General features: G+C 45.2%; 1 protein-coding gene across 1 annotated transcript in view; it reads right to left on the bottom strand.

Annotated features, from left to right (window-relative positions):
- URI1 (URI1 prefoldin like chaperone) overlaps positions 1-17171 on the bottom strand; it is a 177145-nt gene that overhangs the window by 19771 nt on the left and 140203 nt on the right. The window contains exon 6 of the mRNA XM_082270827.1: positions 8535-8595. Coding sequence (XP_082126953.1) covers positions 8535-8595 — 61 coding nt within the window. The remainder of the gene's footprint in view (positions 1-8534; positions 8596-17171) is intronic.

The following is a 17171-nucleotide window of genomic DNA, read 5'->3' as shown; positions in this document are numbered from 1 at the left end:
GCGGCCTCGTGACGTCACCACGTTCCTGCAGTCCACGAGCGAGGTGTGCGTTCCACCGTGATCTCATCTTGGGACCTTCCTCCTTCACAGTGCTCCACGCCTCTCCTTCCATCTATCCATGCTGCTGGACAGATTTTAAGGAAAGGGAGCCAACAGGGAGGCTACGGAACATGCTTCTGTGATGTCCGCATATGCCTGCACTTCCCTAAATTTTGTGTAAGTGTTCTCGTATTGTGTCATTAAACGATTTTACACTGCACTTAGAGGCGCCTTCTGTTCCTCCTTCCAAGTAAACTTGCAGAGGCTGAGATCTACTTGGACAACATGGAGGAAATCAAAGAAACCCAGTGGAAGGAAAGGGGGGGTCGGCCCTTTAAAAAAGCACCCGATAAAAACAGAGCAGTAGTTTTCCCCCACCCCCACAGTAGGGACCTCTGCCCCCCATCCAGTAGTGTCTTCTGCCTCTGCAAAGCAGTGCCCTGCCCCCCTTCACATCACACCCCCCCCAAATTTTGGTGTCCTCTGCCCCCCCCCCCCTCCACCCCACAGTAGGGACCCCTGCCCCCCATCCAGTAGTGTCTTCTGCTTCCGCATTGCAGTGCCCTGCCCCCCTTCACATCACACCCTCTAAATATTGGTGTCCTCTACCCCCCCTCCACCCCACAGTAGGGGCCTCTGCCCCCCATCCAGTAGTGTCTTCTGCCTCCGCAAAGCAGTGGCCTGCCCCCCTTCACATCACCCCCCCCCAAATTTTGGTGTCCTCTGCCCCTCTACCCCACAGTAGGGTCCTCTGCCCCTCCTCCTACTAATGCTGTGTCCTGTGATCACCCCCCCCCCCCCCAAAGCAGTGTCTTCTGTCCCCCTTCACATCATGCTCCTTTTTTGGGTGACAAACTTCACACGATTTCTAAAGGCTGGGGTTGGCGTAATCGATGCACCCCAATCATGGCAGCATCACAAAGGCTAATGGCACCCCAAATGCACGTTTTGCAGCGATTGGAATTACAGCAAATCTGTGAATGGGGCCGTGACTACAATTTTTGTAGCTGCTGGCTTTTAATTTTTGTTTTTAGGGGAATTGGGGGGGGGGGGGGGATTGCTAAAGAACCTCATTAGGGCTTGTTCAAATATAATGTTGTGGGGGCGGTAAAACCGTGCTTTTACCACTCCCCCACCACTGCCCTCTTTAAGCTGCTGCGGCAGCGGCTGGAAGTGTATACATTTTTTAGATTGTAAGCTCTAACGAGCAGGGCCCTCTGATTTCTTTTGTACCAAATTGTATTGTAACTGTAATGTCTGCTTTCATTTTGTTAAGTGCTGCGCAAACTGTTGGCGCTATATAAATACTGTATAATAATAAAAATGGTGTAGCAGGTATTATACCCCCTGCCACTTTCACCCGTTTAATGTAACTCATTCAAGTGAATGACGGCCCTGCAAGTGCCCCACCATTGGGTGCAATGCACACAGTTGTGGCATGCTAGTGCAGGGTTAAAGTAGGCAGTGAGGAGGTATTGCTCTCTGAAGAGCGATATGAGTGGAGATTACTCTTCAGAGAGCAAAGCACGTGTGAACAAGCCCTAAAAAAACAAAAAAGGTCAAAACAAAACCAAATTTTATTTTTTGATATACGTACAGTGATCCTGGAGTGGAAGGACAAAAGGAGGATATGCAGTGATGTGACAGTGACATGATCAGAGTCTAACAGCTTGGGAGGGGGAATCACAAATCCCTCTTATTTTTTTACTGCTCTGGTTTTTTTATTTTCTTTTTTTTTTTTTTCACTGCCCTGATTATGCAACTCGTTTGTGTCTATTGCCATCCGAAATCTTTACTCTCATTACAAGTATCCTGCTTTGGTAATAGAAGATGCAACACAGAATCTTCTTTCAGCTCTGCTATGAATTTTAATCCCTCTTAAAACAATCGGCCTTGATGGCAGAGAGGAGAAGATCAATGCAGTAAACAGAGCGGGCTGACATCAGAGCCAGCCAGGGAAGAGGGAGGAGGAGAGGCGCGAGAGTCGCAGATTACACATGTAGTGCACAGATTCTGATAAAATGTAATACATACATATCTGGTGTAAAATTAAAGCTGAACTCCGGCCTTCCCATTCAGTCGTGCATATGTTGTACAGGCTCCTCTCCTGGACTAAAAAAGCTTTTTTATATTTGGCTGCACACTGTGAGCTTCTCAAAAAGTGCATTAGAAACTGCAGCAAATCAGCCAACATCATCTAACTCTTTCCTCCCCTGTCTGACTATCCTGGCCCATCTCTTTCATTCACTGGATTACAGTGAATGAAAGAGAAGGGAAGATTACCTTAAAGTTTTGGTATGCCACTAATTATCTTCCTTTAAATAACAAACATGTTATGCTTACCTGCTCTGTGTAATGGTTTTGCACAGAGCAGCCTCAATCCTCCTCTACACCCCCCCCCCCCCCATTAAAGTTCATGTGTGTGTAAAGGCAGGCGTCCCAATACTTTTGACTAGTGTGTGTGTGTGTGTGTGTGTATATATATATATATATATATATATATATATATACACACATACACACACACACACACACACAGTATCTCACAAAAGTGAGTACACCCCTCACATTTTTGTAATTATTTTATTATATCTTTTCATGTGACAACACTGAAGAAATGACACTTTGCTACAATGTAAAGTAGTGAGTGTACAGCTTGTGTAACAGTGTAAATTTGCTGTCCCCTCAAAATAACTCAACACACAGCCATTAATGTCTAAACCGCTGGCAACAAAAGCAAGCGCACCCCTAAGTGAAAATGTGCAAATTGGGCCCAATTAGCCATTTTCCCTCCCTGGTGTCATGTGACTCGTTAAGTGTTACAAGGTCTTAGGTGTGAATGGGGAGCAGGTGTGGTAAATTTGGTGTTATCGCTCTCACTCTCTCATACTGGTCACTGGAAGTTCAACATGGCACCTCATGGCAAAGAACTCTCTGAGGATCGGAAAAAAAGAATTGTTGCTCTACATAAAGAAGACCTAGGCTAAAAGAAGATTGCCAAGACCCTGAAACTGAGCTGCAGCACGGTGGCCAAGACCATACAGCGGTTTAACAGGGCAGGTTCCACTCAGAACAGGTCTCGCCATGGTCGACCAAAGTAGTTGAGTGCACGTGCTCAGCGTCATATCCAGAGGTTGCCTTTGGGAAATAGACGTTTGAATGCTGCCAGCATTGCTGCAGAGATTGAAGGGGTGGGGGTCAGCCTGTCAGTGCTCAGACCATACGCCGCACACTGCAACAAATTGATCTGCATGACTGTTGTCCCAGAAGGAAAGCCTGTTCTATAGATGATGCACAAGAAAGCCCACAAACAGTTTGCTGAAGATAAGCAGACTAACGTGAGATGATGAGACCAAGATAAACTTATTTGGTTCAGATGGTTTCAAGCATGTGTGGCGGCAACCAGGTGAGGAGTACAAAGACAGGTGTCTTGCCTACAGTCAAGCATGGGAGTGTCATGGTCTGGGGCTACATCAGTGTTGCCGGCACTGGGGAACCATGAATGCCAACATGTACTGTGAAATACTGAAGCAAAGCATGATCCCCTCCCTTCGGAGACTGGGCCGCAGGGCAGCAGTCCAACATGATAACGTCCCCAAACACACCTCCAAGATGACCCCTGCCTTTCTAAAGAAGCTGAGGGTAAAGGTGATGGACTAGCCAAGCATGTCTCCAGACCTAAACCCTATTGAGCATCTGTGGGGCATCCTCAAACGGAAGGTGGAGGAGCACAAGGTCTCTAACATCCACCAGCTCTGTGATGTCATCATGGAGGAGTGGAAGAGGACTCCAGAGGCAACCTGTGAAGCTCTGGTGAACTCCATGCCCAAGAGGGTTAAGGCAGTGCTGGAAAATAATGGGGGGCCACACAAAATATTGACACTTTGGGCCCCACTTGGGAAAATAGCTAATTGGGCCCAATGTGCACATTTTCACCTAGGGGTGTACTCACTTTTGTTGCCAGCGGTTTAGACATTAATGGCTGTGTGTTGAGTTATTTTGAGGGGACAGCAAATTTACACTGTTATACAAGCTGTACACTCACTACTTTACATTGTGGCAAAGTGTCATTTCTTCAGTGTTGTCACATGAAAAGTTATAATAAAATATTTACAAAAATGTGAGGGTGTACTCACTTTTGTGAGATACTGTGTATGTATGTATGTATATATATATATATATATATATATATATATATATATTACATATACACACACACACACACTGCTCAAACAAATTCAAGGAACAATTTTTTAATCAGAGTACAGCATCAAGTCGATTAAACTCCTGGGATATTGATCTGGTCAGTTAGGTAGCAGAGGGGGTTGTTAGCAGTAGTTTCAGCTGCTTTGGTGAAATTAACAACAGGAGCACTAGATGGGCAATAATGAGACAACCTCCAAAACAGGAATGGTTTTACAGGTGGAGACCACTGAGTTTTTTTTTCACTACACATCTTTTTTGAACTGTTTTTCACTTGTTTTGAATTTGGCTAGGGTCAGTGTCACTACCGGTAGCATGAGGCAATACCAGGGCCTAAGCTGCACAGGCAATCCAGCTACTCAAGGATGGCACATCAATAGGTGCCATTGCCAGGTTATTTGCAGTGTCTCCCAGCACAGTCTTAAGAGCATGGAGGAGATTCTAGTAGATAGGCAGTTCCACTAGGAGAGCAGGACAGGGATGTAGAAGTTCCTTAACCCATCAGCAGGACCGGTATCTTCTCCTTTGTGCAAGAAGGAACAGGATGAGCACTGCCAGAGCCCTACAAAATGACCTCCAGCAGGCCACTGGTGTGAATTTCTGTGACCAAACAATCAGAAACAGACTTCATGAGGGTGACCTGAGGGCCCTACATCCTTTAGTAGGCCCTGTGCTCACTGCCCGGCAATGTGGAGATCAATTGGCATTTGCCATTGAACACCCGAATTGGCAGATCCATCACTGGCGCCCTGTGCTTTTCACAGATGAGAGCAGGTTCACCCTGAGCACATGTGACAGACGTGAAAGGGTCTGGAGAAGCTGTGGAGAATGTTATACTGCCTGTAACATCGTTCAGCATGACCGGTTTGGTGGTGGGTCAGTGATGATCTGGGGAGGCATATACAATGGGGATCAAAAGTTTGGGCACCCCCAGGTAATTTGTATTAATGTGCATAAAGAAGCCAAGGAAATATGGAAAGATCTCCAAAAGGCATCAAATTACAGATTAGACATTCTTATAATATGTCAACAAAAGTTTGATTTTATTTCCATCATTTACACTTTCAAAATAACAGAAAACAAAAAAATGGCTTCTGCAAAAGTTTGCTCACCCTGCAGAGTTAATATCTTGTAGTGCCCCCTTTGGCAAGTATCACAGCTTGTAAACGCTTTTTGTAGCCAGCCAAGAGTCTTTCAATTCTTGTTTGAGGTATCTTTGCCCATTCTTCCTTACAAAAGTCTTCTAGTTCTTTGAGATTTCTGGGCTGTCTGTCTCGCACTGCTCTTTTAAGATCTATCCATAGATTTTCAATTATGTTGAGGTCAGGAGATTGTGAAGGCCATGGCAAAACCTTCAGTTTATGCCTCTTGATGTAATCCCCCGTGGATTTCGAGGTGTGTTTAGGATCATTATCCATTTGTAGAAGCCATCCTCTCTTTAACTTCAGCTTTTTCACAGATGGCATCAAGGAAGATTAGGCCTGCTTTTTGTTACACAAAGCCATAGGTTTTCATTGTGCAACATTACAACCTTGGGCACTATGTGGGCAAGACACCAGCGCCCTAACGACTGCTAATGCCTTCAGTTGATAAGGAGGATGTCTGTCACCTGAACAGCATGCTTGTTTCACCCCTCTGTCAGCACAGGGGTGACTTTAGCAGCATGGTGGAAAAAAAGAGTAAGCACAAATGCTGGAATATTAGTACCAGTGTGCAAAAGTATTTGTTTTTGCAAGAAATTAACATCTCTAATGTTGGGAGTTCCAAGTGTGTGGATGCCGCTACAATATTTAAAACTATTAGGGGTGCCTCAAAATTGTACATCATTTTAAAGGGTGCCTTTACTGGAAAAAAGGTTGAGAAACACTGGGCTAGACAATGGCACCCTGACTGCCTTTAGGTATCGGAATGAAATCCTTGGACCTTATGTAGGACCCTACGCTGGTACAGTGGGTCCTGAGTGGCCTCATGTGGCGAGAGTATGCAGCCAGTTCCCGGAGGATGAAGGAATTGATACCATTGAACGGCCCCCATGCTTGCCTGACCAAACTAATAGAACACCTCTAGGACATTATGTTTTGATCCATCTGGCACCACCAGGTTTCACCTCAGTCTGTTCAGGAGCTCAAGGATGCCCTGGCCCAGATCTGGGAGGAAATACCCCAGGACACCATCCGTTGTCATTAGGAGCATGCCCCAACTTTGTCAGGCATGCATACAAGCATTTGGGGCCATAAACTACTGAGTACCATTTTGAGTTGCTGCAAAATTAGATGCATGCTCAATTGGGTTGAGATTAGGTGATTGACTCGGCCATTGCAGAATATTCCACTTCTTTTCCTTCAAAAGCTCCTGTGTTGCTTTTGCCGTGTGTTTTGAATCATTGTCCATCTGTACTGTGAAGCGCCATCCAATCAACTTTGCTGCATTTGGCTGAATCTGGGCTGACAGTATACTGAATCTCTAAACATTGCAGAATTCATCCAGCTGCTTGTCATATCATCAATAAACACCAATGACCCAGTGCCACTGTAAGCCATGCATGCCCATGTCATCACACTGCCTTCACCATGTTTAACATAGGACGTTGTGTGCTTTAGGTCAAGAGCTGTTCCAAGCCTTCTCCACACTTTTTTCTTCCCGTCATTCTGGTACAGATTAATCTTAGTTTCATCCATCCAAAGAATGCTTTTCCGGAACTGGTCTGGCTTTTTTTAGATGTTTTTTTGTCAAAGTCTAATCTGGCTTTTCTATTCTTCATGCTTATGAATGGTTTGCACCTTGTGGTGAACCCTCTGTATTTGCTCTCGTGAAATCTTTTCTTGAATGTAGACTTTGACAATGATACGCCCACCTCCTGGAGAGTGTCCACTTGATTTTCACTTGTCTGGATGTTGTGAATGGGTTTTTCTTTACCATAGAGAAGATCTTGCGATCATCCACTACTGTTGTCTTCCGTGGACGTCCAGGCCCTGAGCTCACCAGTGCCTTCTTCTTTCCTCAGAATGTACTAAACTGTGGATATGGCCACTCCTAATGTTGCTGCTATCTCTCTGTTGGATTCATTTTGTTTTTGAAGTCTTACAACGGCCTGTTTCACTTGCATAGACAGCTCTTTTGAAAGCATGATGTAGGTTCACAGCAATAGATTTCAAATGCAAATACCACACTTAGAATCAACTCCAGACCTTTTACCTGCTTAATTGATGAAGAAATAACGAAGGAGTAGCCCACACCTGGCCATGAAACAGCTTTTGAATTGTCTAATTACTTTCGGTCCCTTGAGAAAGGGGGGATGGCTATTAAGAACTGTAATTCCTAAACCCTTCCTCCGATTTGGATGTACATACCCTACCCTGCTTGGCCCGGTTTGCTTTTCCACTGCTGGTACCGCATGGTACGGTGTTGGAACGGTTCGGTACGGTTTGGTATGGTTTGCTTTTCCACTAAAGTAGTACTAAAGTTAAGTGGGTGGGATAACAACGATTCTCTGACCAATCAGTGACTAGTAGTGACTGCATGCAAAGGATTGTGGGATATGGTACCGGTATGGTACCTCTTGGAACCACAATCGAGGTAGTACTGTTTTAGAGAGCCGTACCGTTCGGTTCCATGCAGTGGAAAAGCGCCGCCGTACTGTACCGTACCGAACCGTTCCTACACCGTACCATGCGGTACCAGCAGTGGAAAAGCACAAAAGCGAGCCGAACCGTTCGGTTCCATGCAGTGGAAAAGCGCCATACGAGTGTGCACTTTCAGCCCATATCTATAATATAACTTTAGCTTGAATATGTTTTGGGAAATACCTGAAAAAAACTAAAATTGTGCCTGTGTCCAAATATATATATGGACCTAACAGTATATAAAGAAAAGAAAAAACTATTCCTACACATGCAGATTGGTCACCGATCACTAGTCTGCTCAGGCAATCGTCAATGACTGCTCAGGCACAGGACAATAAGCGTGCAATTACAAAAAAGAACGCATGTAATTGCTCCCTTTGCTTAGAATACTGTGAGAGGAAACGTTCATCTACAAACTGCAGACACAATCGAGTTATACAAGGTCCTGGACAATGACTGGCCTGGGTGTGCATCTTTCCAGTGTTCATATCTTATGAATGAAGAAAAACGTGGCCTGACATCCTACATGCAATGCAAGGCGGTTGTTAAAGATGAGCTCTGCGACCGTTTCTTGAGCGGATGAGAATAACAAAGCGATAACTAGTAAATGGTAAAAAAAGAGGCACATGCTGAGGTAATTGGAGCAATTATAGGGAGAGCAGGACGTACCTTTCATGGAAACTGTCTCTTCACTGACTTCTTCCCTGATATCACAGTATTCACGGGATTCCTGAGGTAACAGACAGATGCTGGTTAAAGAGGAATCTTGAATCAGATCACGCTCTATTCAAATCATACACTCTATCCGACAGCTTGGTACAATATAAAGCTGGGTCCGCAAACCTTTCCCATATAAAGAGTCAACTTCCAAGCATTGGACCACTTGTGAGCCAGGGACATAAACCTTCCCAAAGTCTGTACCTTAAGACCAGGGATCTCAAACTGGTGGCCTTCCAGCTGTTGCAGAACTACAATTTCCATGAGGCATTGCAAGGCTGACAGTTACAAGCATTACGCAACTTGTAGTTCCCTAAAAGCTGGAGGGCCGCCAGTTTTAGACCCCTATCAAAAAGGTGTATAATGAGAAATGGAAGAAGCTCACATACACTAGCAGCGCTAATTATATTAACTTATGTAAACAATACATCAAAAAATTATAAAATTATACATCAAAAAAATTATTCTCTGTAAATGATGTCCATGCAAAGTGAGTAATGTCCATAAAGGCTAGGTGATACAGTTCATATACTGAATGGGGTCCTGGAGTGCAAGCCCACGAACACCCAATGGTGCTTCCTGTTAAGGTGGACCACCGTCACCACACCTCAAAGTACGTGCCCCCCTAGGTAGTAAAAACTCACCACAGGATGGCAAAAGGGACGCCTTATATGGGATATATTCCTCAATGTGGTGAACAAATTCCAGGTAATACCTCTCCGGATTGACCAAAATCTGATATATAATCAGGACTTCCGTTCAGCATAAACTGCACCAGACACCTCAGATCATGTATGGGAAAAGAAAGGGGGAAGACCCATAGTGTAATTCCATAAAACAACACTTTATTAGAATTCCCAATCCCCCATACAAGATACACTCACAATGTTCAAACTCAAATAGTAGCATGTAGAAAATATGTGGAGCCCGTCGTGTGCCGGTAGACTCACCGCTGCCTATTAAGGAAAGCCAGAGCTCCCGCACACCGACTCTGCGTCACAGCTGATGGATGCGTGCTTACGCCCTTACATGTTTCGTCACACGGACTTCTACGGAGGGCGCGAGCACGCACCATCACGCTCCTCTCAAATACACATACCATCCGGAAGAGGGAAGAGATATCATCCAATCACCGGCTCTTGCCCGTGACCGCCCATAGAGAGACACGTGGACCAATCACCGGCCCGTGCCCCAGACAGTCCCCTTCACCTCCAACCCGGAAGGTAAACATTCTCACTCTGGAAAGGCAGCGCGACTCGAGCCAATCAGCGGCATATGACCGGACCAGCCCCTTCGGGACCCGCGGACCAATCATTAGCTTAAGCCACGGCTCGGACCGTCACCACCATAACCCGGCAAGAAAATATGCCTAACCATTTTCATTGGATAAGGCTCATAGAAAAAAACTCATGTATCCTCTCCTCACCGGTACACACGATGCCCGGAAATAAAAGTACTTCCTACTTGGATGCAAGTGACGAGATCCCAGGAGATTCATATACATATAACGGAAATTGTACCAGTTGTATTGTCTACAAGCGCGGGACTCCTTATATAGGTATTCCCGTGGGTATAAATTTCCTTTATCAGATTAGCTTATACATAGGCAGATCTATGCTCCATGTTATTGTACATGCTACTTTACAAAGTATAAAATCTATTATAGACATATAAAAATAAGTGATTAAAAAGCATATAATCAAAAAAACTTTAAAACCGATGTATTGAATAAAAATTATGCAATCCTCTTATTTAAAAGTATACATATTTAAAAATAACATGTCACAGAAAGAAGGCAAAACCATGTCAAATAAGTAGATAAACACGTGGGAAGGGGAGGATTAGTTTTTTTTTTTTTTTTTTTTTAAACCCCGCCTAGGTAGCAAGTAAATCACAGACAGGCGCGTAACGATCAATAAAACTTCGAGAGTTCAGAGAAACTCACTGGATCTACCTTACCAACGCTTTGCACCCTTATGGGTTAAACGTAGAGCTAGATATTAACTGCTTTATAAGCAACTACTAAAAGCAGTAGGCAGATGCGTGTTTAAATTTTAATTTTTGAAAAATAATGATGGCCTGAGTTTTATTGATCGTTACGCGCCTGTCTGTGATTTACTTGCTACCTAGGCGGGGTTTAAAAAAAAAAAAAAAAAAAAAAAAAAAAAAACTAATCCTCCCCTTCCCATGTGTTTATCTACTTATTTGACATGGTTTTGCCTTCTTTCTGTGACATGTTATTTTTAAATATGTATACTTTTAAATAAGAGGATTGCATAATTTTTATTCAATACATCGGTTTTAAAGTTTTTTTGATTATATGCTTTTTAATCACTTATTTTTATATGTCTATAATAGATTTTATACTTTGTAAAGTAGCATGTACAATAACATGGAGCATAGATCTGCCTATGTATAAGCTAATCTGATAAAGGAAATTTATACCCACGGGAATACCTATATAAGGAGTCCCGCACTTGTAGACAATACAACTGGTACAATTTCTGTTATATGTATATGAATCTCCTGGGATCTGGTCACTTGCATCCAAGTAGGAAGTACTTTTATTTCCGGGCATCGTGTGTACCGGTGAGGAGAGGATACATGAGTTTTTTTCTATGAGCCTTATCCAATGAAAATGGTTAGGCATATTTTCTTGCCGGGTTATGGTGGTGACGGTCCGAGCCGTGGCTTAAGCTAATGATTGGTCCGCGGGTCCCAAAGGGGCTGGTCCGGTCATATGCCGCTGATTGGCTCGAGTCGCGCTGCCTTTCCAGAGTGAGAATGTTTACCTTCCGGGTTGGAGGTGAAGGGGACTGTCTGGGGCACGGGCCGGTGATTGGTCCACGTGTCTCTCTATGGGCGGTCACGGGCGAGAGCCGGTGATTGGATGATATCTCTTCCCTCTTCCGGATGGTATGTGTATTTGAGAGGAGCGTGATGGTGCGTGCTCGCGCCCTCCGTAGAAGTCCGTGTGACGAAACATGTAAGGGCGTGAGCACGCATCCATCAGCTGTCACGCAGAGTCGGTGTGCGGGAGCTCTGGCTTTCCTTAATAGGCAGCGGTGAGTCTACCGGCACACGACGGGCTCCACATATTTTCTACATGCTACTATTTGAGTTTGAACATTGTGAGTGTATCTTGTATGGGGGATTGGGAATTCTAATAAAGTGTTGTTTTATGGAATTACACTATGGGTCTTCCCCCTTTCTTTTCCCATACATGATCTGAGGTGTCTGGTGCAGTTTATGCTGAACGGAAGTCCTGATTATATATCAGATTTTGGTCAATCCGGAGAGGTATTACCTGGAATTTGTTCACCACATTGTGGAATATATCCCATATAAGGCGTCCCTTTTGCCATCCTGTGGTGAGTTTTTACTACCTAGGGGGGCACGTACTTTGAGGTGTGGTGACGGTGGGCCACCTTAACAGGAAGCACCATTGGGTGTTCGTGGGCTTGCACTCCAGGACCCCATTCAGTATATGAACTGTATCACCTAGCCCTTATGGACATTACTCACTTTGCATGGACATCATTTACAGAGAATAATTTTTTTGATGTATAATTTTATAATTTTTTGATGTATTGTTTACATAAGTTAATATAATTAGCGCTGCTAGTGTATGTGAGCTTCTTCCATTTCTCATTATACACCTTTTTGATATCATTTGACTTTTATAGCGGCTGCTTTGTTTTTAGAATTTCTATTATATTAGCGCTGGGTTGAGTGGGTTTTTTATATTCTTACTCCTATTATTTATTTTTAGTTTTAGACCCCTGCTTTAGATAGATGAACACCAGTTCCTGTACCTTCATACCTCAGATCAGCCCCAATTCTTGTGCCTTCACACCTCGGACCAACTTCAGTTCCTGTACCTTCACACCTCAGCCCAGCCCCAATTTCTGCACCCTCACACCTCGGACCAACCCCAGTTCCTGTACCTTCATACCTCAGATCAGCCCCAATTCTTATGCCTTCACACCTCGGACCCTACTTCAGTTCCTGTACCTTCACACCTCAGCCCAGCCCCAATTTCTGCACCTGTAGACGTCAGATCAGCCCCAATTTCTGTATCTTCACACATCAGATCAGCAGACATTCATGTACCTTTAAGACCTCAAAAGAGCCCCAATGCATGTACCTTCATACCTCAGATCAGCCCCAATTCCTGTGCCTTCACTCCTCAGATGCATCCCGACTACTGCACCTTCACACCTCAGACCAGCCTCTATTACTGTACCTTCAGACCAATCCCAATTCCCGCACACCCTCACACCTCAAAACAGCTCTAATGCATGCACCTTCACAACGCAGGCTAGCTTCAGTTCCTGCACCCTTGGATCTCAGATCAGCCCTAACTCCTGCACTTTCACACCTCAGATCAGCCCCAATTTCTGTGCCTGCAGACCTCATAAGAGCCCCAACTCCCACACCTTCAGACCTCAGCCCAGCCCCAATTTCTCTATCTTCACACCCCAGATTCCCAGAAAGTTCACAGCAGAAGCTGATCTGTGGGTGCCCGGCGCTCAATGTCTGCTGGCACCCGCCGATCATCGGCAATCCATAGAGAACTGATATATGCCTATGTAAACCAGGCATTTCTCAGTTCTGACAGGGGAGGAAGGAATGGATTCTGTGTTCCTGCAAAGCAGGGACTAGAATACATCTCTTTCCCTCGTGAAAGCAGAACACTGTGTACACACAAACACTGGTTAGGCACACATTTAAAGGAGATGTAAAGCCAAAGCTCGTTTGGCTGTACATCTCCTATTGATCACAGGATTGCAGTTTGCTCTGCACTTCTGTAAGCTATTTTCAACAGGGAGCGGTCTGAAGTCCACTCCCTGCTGATGTCACAGAAGTCGGCCAGGGCACTGAGTCATCGCCACTACAGAGTCGGAATCCGCCAGGTGCCTGGACCGACACCTGGCTCAGCCTCTCAGCAAGCTGCTGAGAGTCTGAGCTGGCCACTTCGCCCCCTCCACAGCCCAGCGTTCCAATGAGCGAGGAGGGGGCAGAGCGGAGAGCGGTGACTGACAGTCAGCAGCTCTCTGCTCGGGGAGCTGTCAGAACCGAGCAATCAGCGGTGTTCGATCACTCAGTTCTTAGTGTACAGGGGAGACAGATGCAGCATCCACCTAGATAAGTATGAATGGGGAAAAAAAAATTCCCATACATCTCTTAACGATTTGATCGCCCTAGATGTTTAACCCCTTCCCAGCCAGTGTCATTATTACAGTGACAGTGCATATTTTTAGCACTGATCACTGGATTAGTGTCACTAATTCCCGCAAAGTGTCAAAAGTGTTAGTTAGTGTACGATTGTTCACTGCCATATCGCACCATTACTAGTATAAAAAAAACAATTAAAATTCCATAAATATATCCCATAGTTTGTAGAAGCTATAACTTCCATGTGAACCAATCAATATAGGCTTAATGAGGTTTTTTTTTTTACTAAAATTAAGTAGCAGAATACATATTGGCCTAAGTTTATGAAGAAATTTGATTTTTAATTTTTTTTTTTATTGGATGTGTTTAATAGCAGAAAGCAAAAAAAAAAAAATGGTATTTTTGACTTACCGTAAGATCCATTTCTCCGATGTTCATTGATGTACACAGCTCCTTACTTGACTATTGGGTTATACTGCCCCCACAGGAGTAGGACACTAGGCAGGAAAAAGCTTGACTATGCCCATGGGGCAGTCCCAGAGGGTATACTCCCACTCTCAGCTATAGGAACTCAGGTTTTGGTACAAGCAGTATCAGAAGAAAGTCAACTCCTCAGAGGGGTGGGTGCTGTTTCCTTCAATGAACATCTAAGAAATGGATTTTATGGTAAGTCAAAAATCCCATTTTCTCTCTTGTTCATTGACGAACACAGCTCCTTATCTTCTTGACCGTAGAGATGTCCCAAAGCAGTGTCAAACATGAGAGGTGGGAACAGTAAGAGAAAATTCCCAAAGCTACACTGTAGCCAACCAGGTAACATGGAGCTCAACCATAAACAACTGGAGCTCACCTGAAAAACAAAAAAACAAAACAATACATCATCAAAGAGGACCAGGTCCTCTAAACAGCAGTCTGCAAACCCTTGGGGCCAAAGAAAGCAGCCGCAGATGCCAACACATCCACCTTATAAAACTTTGTTAAAGTGCACACGACCAGGTGGCCGCCTTGCAAACCTGCATTACTGACACCTGACGACAGAAGGTCTAGGAAGCACTAAGCGTCTGAGCAGAGTGCGCCTTAAATGGTAAAGGAGGAGCCTGACCCTTAATTGAATAGGCCTGAACCACTGTCTGTCTGATCCATCTGGAAATGGTCGCAGCAGAAGCAGCAAACCCTTTTCGAGGTCTATCCGTGAATACAAATAGTGAGTCTGACCCCTGATTGGTCGAACCACATCCAGGGAATGCAAGGCAATTTCCTTAGGGTGTTTAGGCCTGGGACATAGGGAAGGCAACACAATGTCTTCATTCAAATGGAAACCAGAGACGACCTTTGGAAGGAATGATGGACAGAGACAAAGAACCACCTTATCTCTGTGAACCACCAGGTAAGGTGAACGACAAGACAAGGCCACTAGCTCCTACACCCTGCACGCAGAAGTAATAGCCACTAAAAAGGCCATCTTCTGGGAGAAGCAGGGGAACCTCCCGAAGACTTTCAAAAGGAGGTTTCTGAAGAACTGAAAGCACCAAATTGAGGTCCCTCGGCGGCAATGGAGACTGCACTGGAAGAGCCAAGTGTCAAACTCCCTGGATAAAAGTATGCACCAAGGAATGTGTGGCAAATGGACATTGAAAGAAAACTGCTAAGGCCGAAACCTGGCCCTTGATGGTACTCAAGGTCAGGCACTGCTTAACTCCCTGTTGAAGGAAAGCAAATATCCGAGCCACCAAAAAGGAGCGAGGGTGAACCCCCAAAAGACTCACACCACACAATGTACATCTTCAAAGTACGATGGTAGATCTTCCTAGAGGTAGATTTTCTAGCCTTTAACAGCGTAGGAATCACCGTTTCAGACAAACCTCCTGGCTTTCAACAGCAAATCAGTTAAAGCCAGCAACTGTAAAGCAGGATGGAAGATGGGCCCTTGGAACAGCAGATCTTCCCTGAGAGGAAGTCTCCAAGGAGCATCGGCGACCAACTGTACCAGATCAGCGTACCAAGACCGGCGAGGCCAACCTAGAGCCACTAGAATGACCGGAATCCCTTCTGCCTCGATCCTGCACAGGAGTCTTGGCAGAAGTTTGAGAGGGGAAAGGTGTAAATCAGACAATACTGACTCCAAGGAGCCACTAAGGCGTCTGTGGCATCAGCAAGAGGATCCAGAGACCATGCCACAAACCTCTGTACCTTCATGTTGAGACGAGAGGCCAACAACTAATGAAACACCTCCGGATGAAGCAACCATTCCCCCTGGTCCAACGCCTGCAGACTGAGGTAATCCGATTGCCAATTTTACATCCCTGGAATGCGTACAGCAGAGATGGCTGGAACAAATTGTTCTGCCCCCTTTAGAATGTCGGCTACTTCCCGAGCCACCAGAGCAGCTCTTCTGCCTCCTTGGTGATTGACATAAGCCACGGCGGTGGCATTGTCCAAATGAATGCGTACCGGACACCCCTGAAGATGAATTGTCCAATGATCCAGACAAAGTCTGATTGCTCTGAGTTCCAGTACATTGATCAGCAGTCTGGACTCTGGAAGAGTCTAGACCCCCTGAGCACAATCTGTGCCTAGGATGCCTCCCCACCTGGACAGGCTAAGAAAGGATTTTCCCTGTCGAAGTGCCGGAGAACGAAGCCACTAGATCAGGGACCCTCTCGAACCCCGACTCAACAGGATCAGATTGTCTAGAGACTGAGGATCCTTGTCCCAATTTACCAGGATCTCATTTTGCAGAGATCTCGCATGGAAGTGCGCAAACACAACCGCCTCGAAGGTAGACACCATCAGGCCCAGCACCCGCATGCAAGCCCGGAGGGATGACCCTCTGCTGGACAACAGAAGCTGAATTGCCCCCTGCAATTTCTGGAGTTTTTCCAGAAGAAACTCTGGCTGAGGCTGAGTCCAGAGTCAGACCCAGATAGTCCAATCTTGTGGACGGAACCAGAGCAGACTTCTGAAGGTTCAGAATCCAACTGAACTCCCGCAGAGCTTGCAGAGTAATCTCCAAGTTGTCCATCAGAGCAGTCGGAGACTCCGCTCGCAAATGAGGATCGTCCAGATAACCCAGTACCGCGATCCAATGCAACAATGCTAGTACCAGGGTCAAAACTTTCGTGAAGACCCGAGGAGCGGAGGCGAGACCAAAGGGTAATGGCAGAAACTGATAATGCTCTTCGCCCACGTCAAAGCAGAGGAAGCGCAGGTGACCGGCACATATTGGAATGTGAAGGTAGGCGTCCTTGATGTTGATAGAAGTGAGAAAATCCCGTTTCCCAGGACTGAATTCACCTTGGACAATAAATAAGTAGGATGACAATATACATCCTTGCTGCACTCCCTTCTCAATTTTGAACCAGTCAGTTGTTCCATGTCCTGTTCTAACTGTTGTCTCTTGACTTGCATACA

The sequence above is a fragment of the Pelophylax lessonae genome (assembly GCF_965119305.1).
Source record: "Pelophylax lessonae genome assembly, chromosome: 10".
In the NCBI taxonomy this organism is placed as follows: Eukaryota; Metazoa; Chordata; class Amphibia; order Anura; family Ranidae; genus Pelophylax; species Pelophylax lessonae.
Note: the sequence above shows the minus strand (reverse complement) of the source record. Positions and strands in the feature narration are given on the sequence as shown.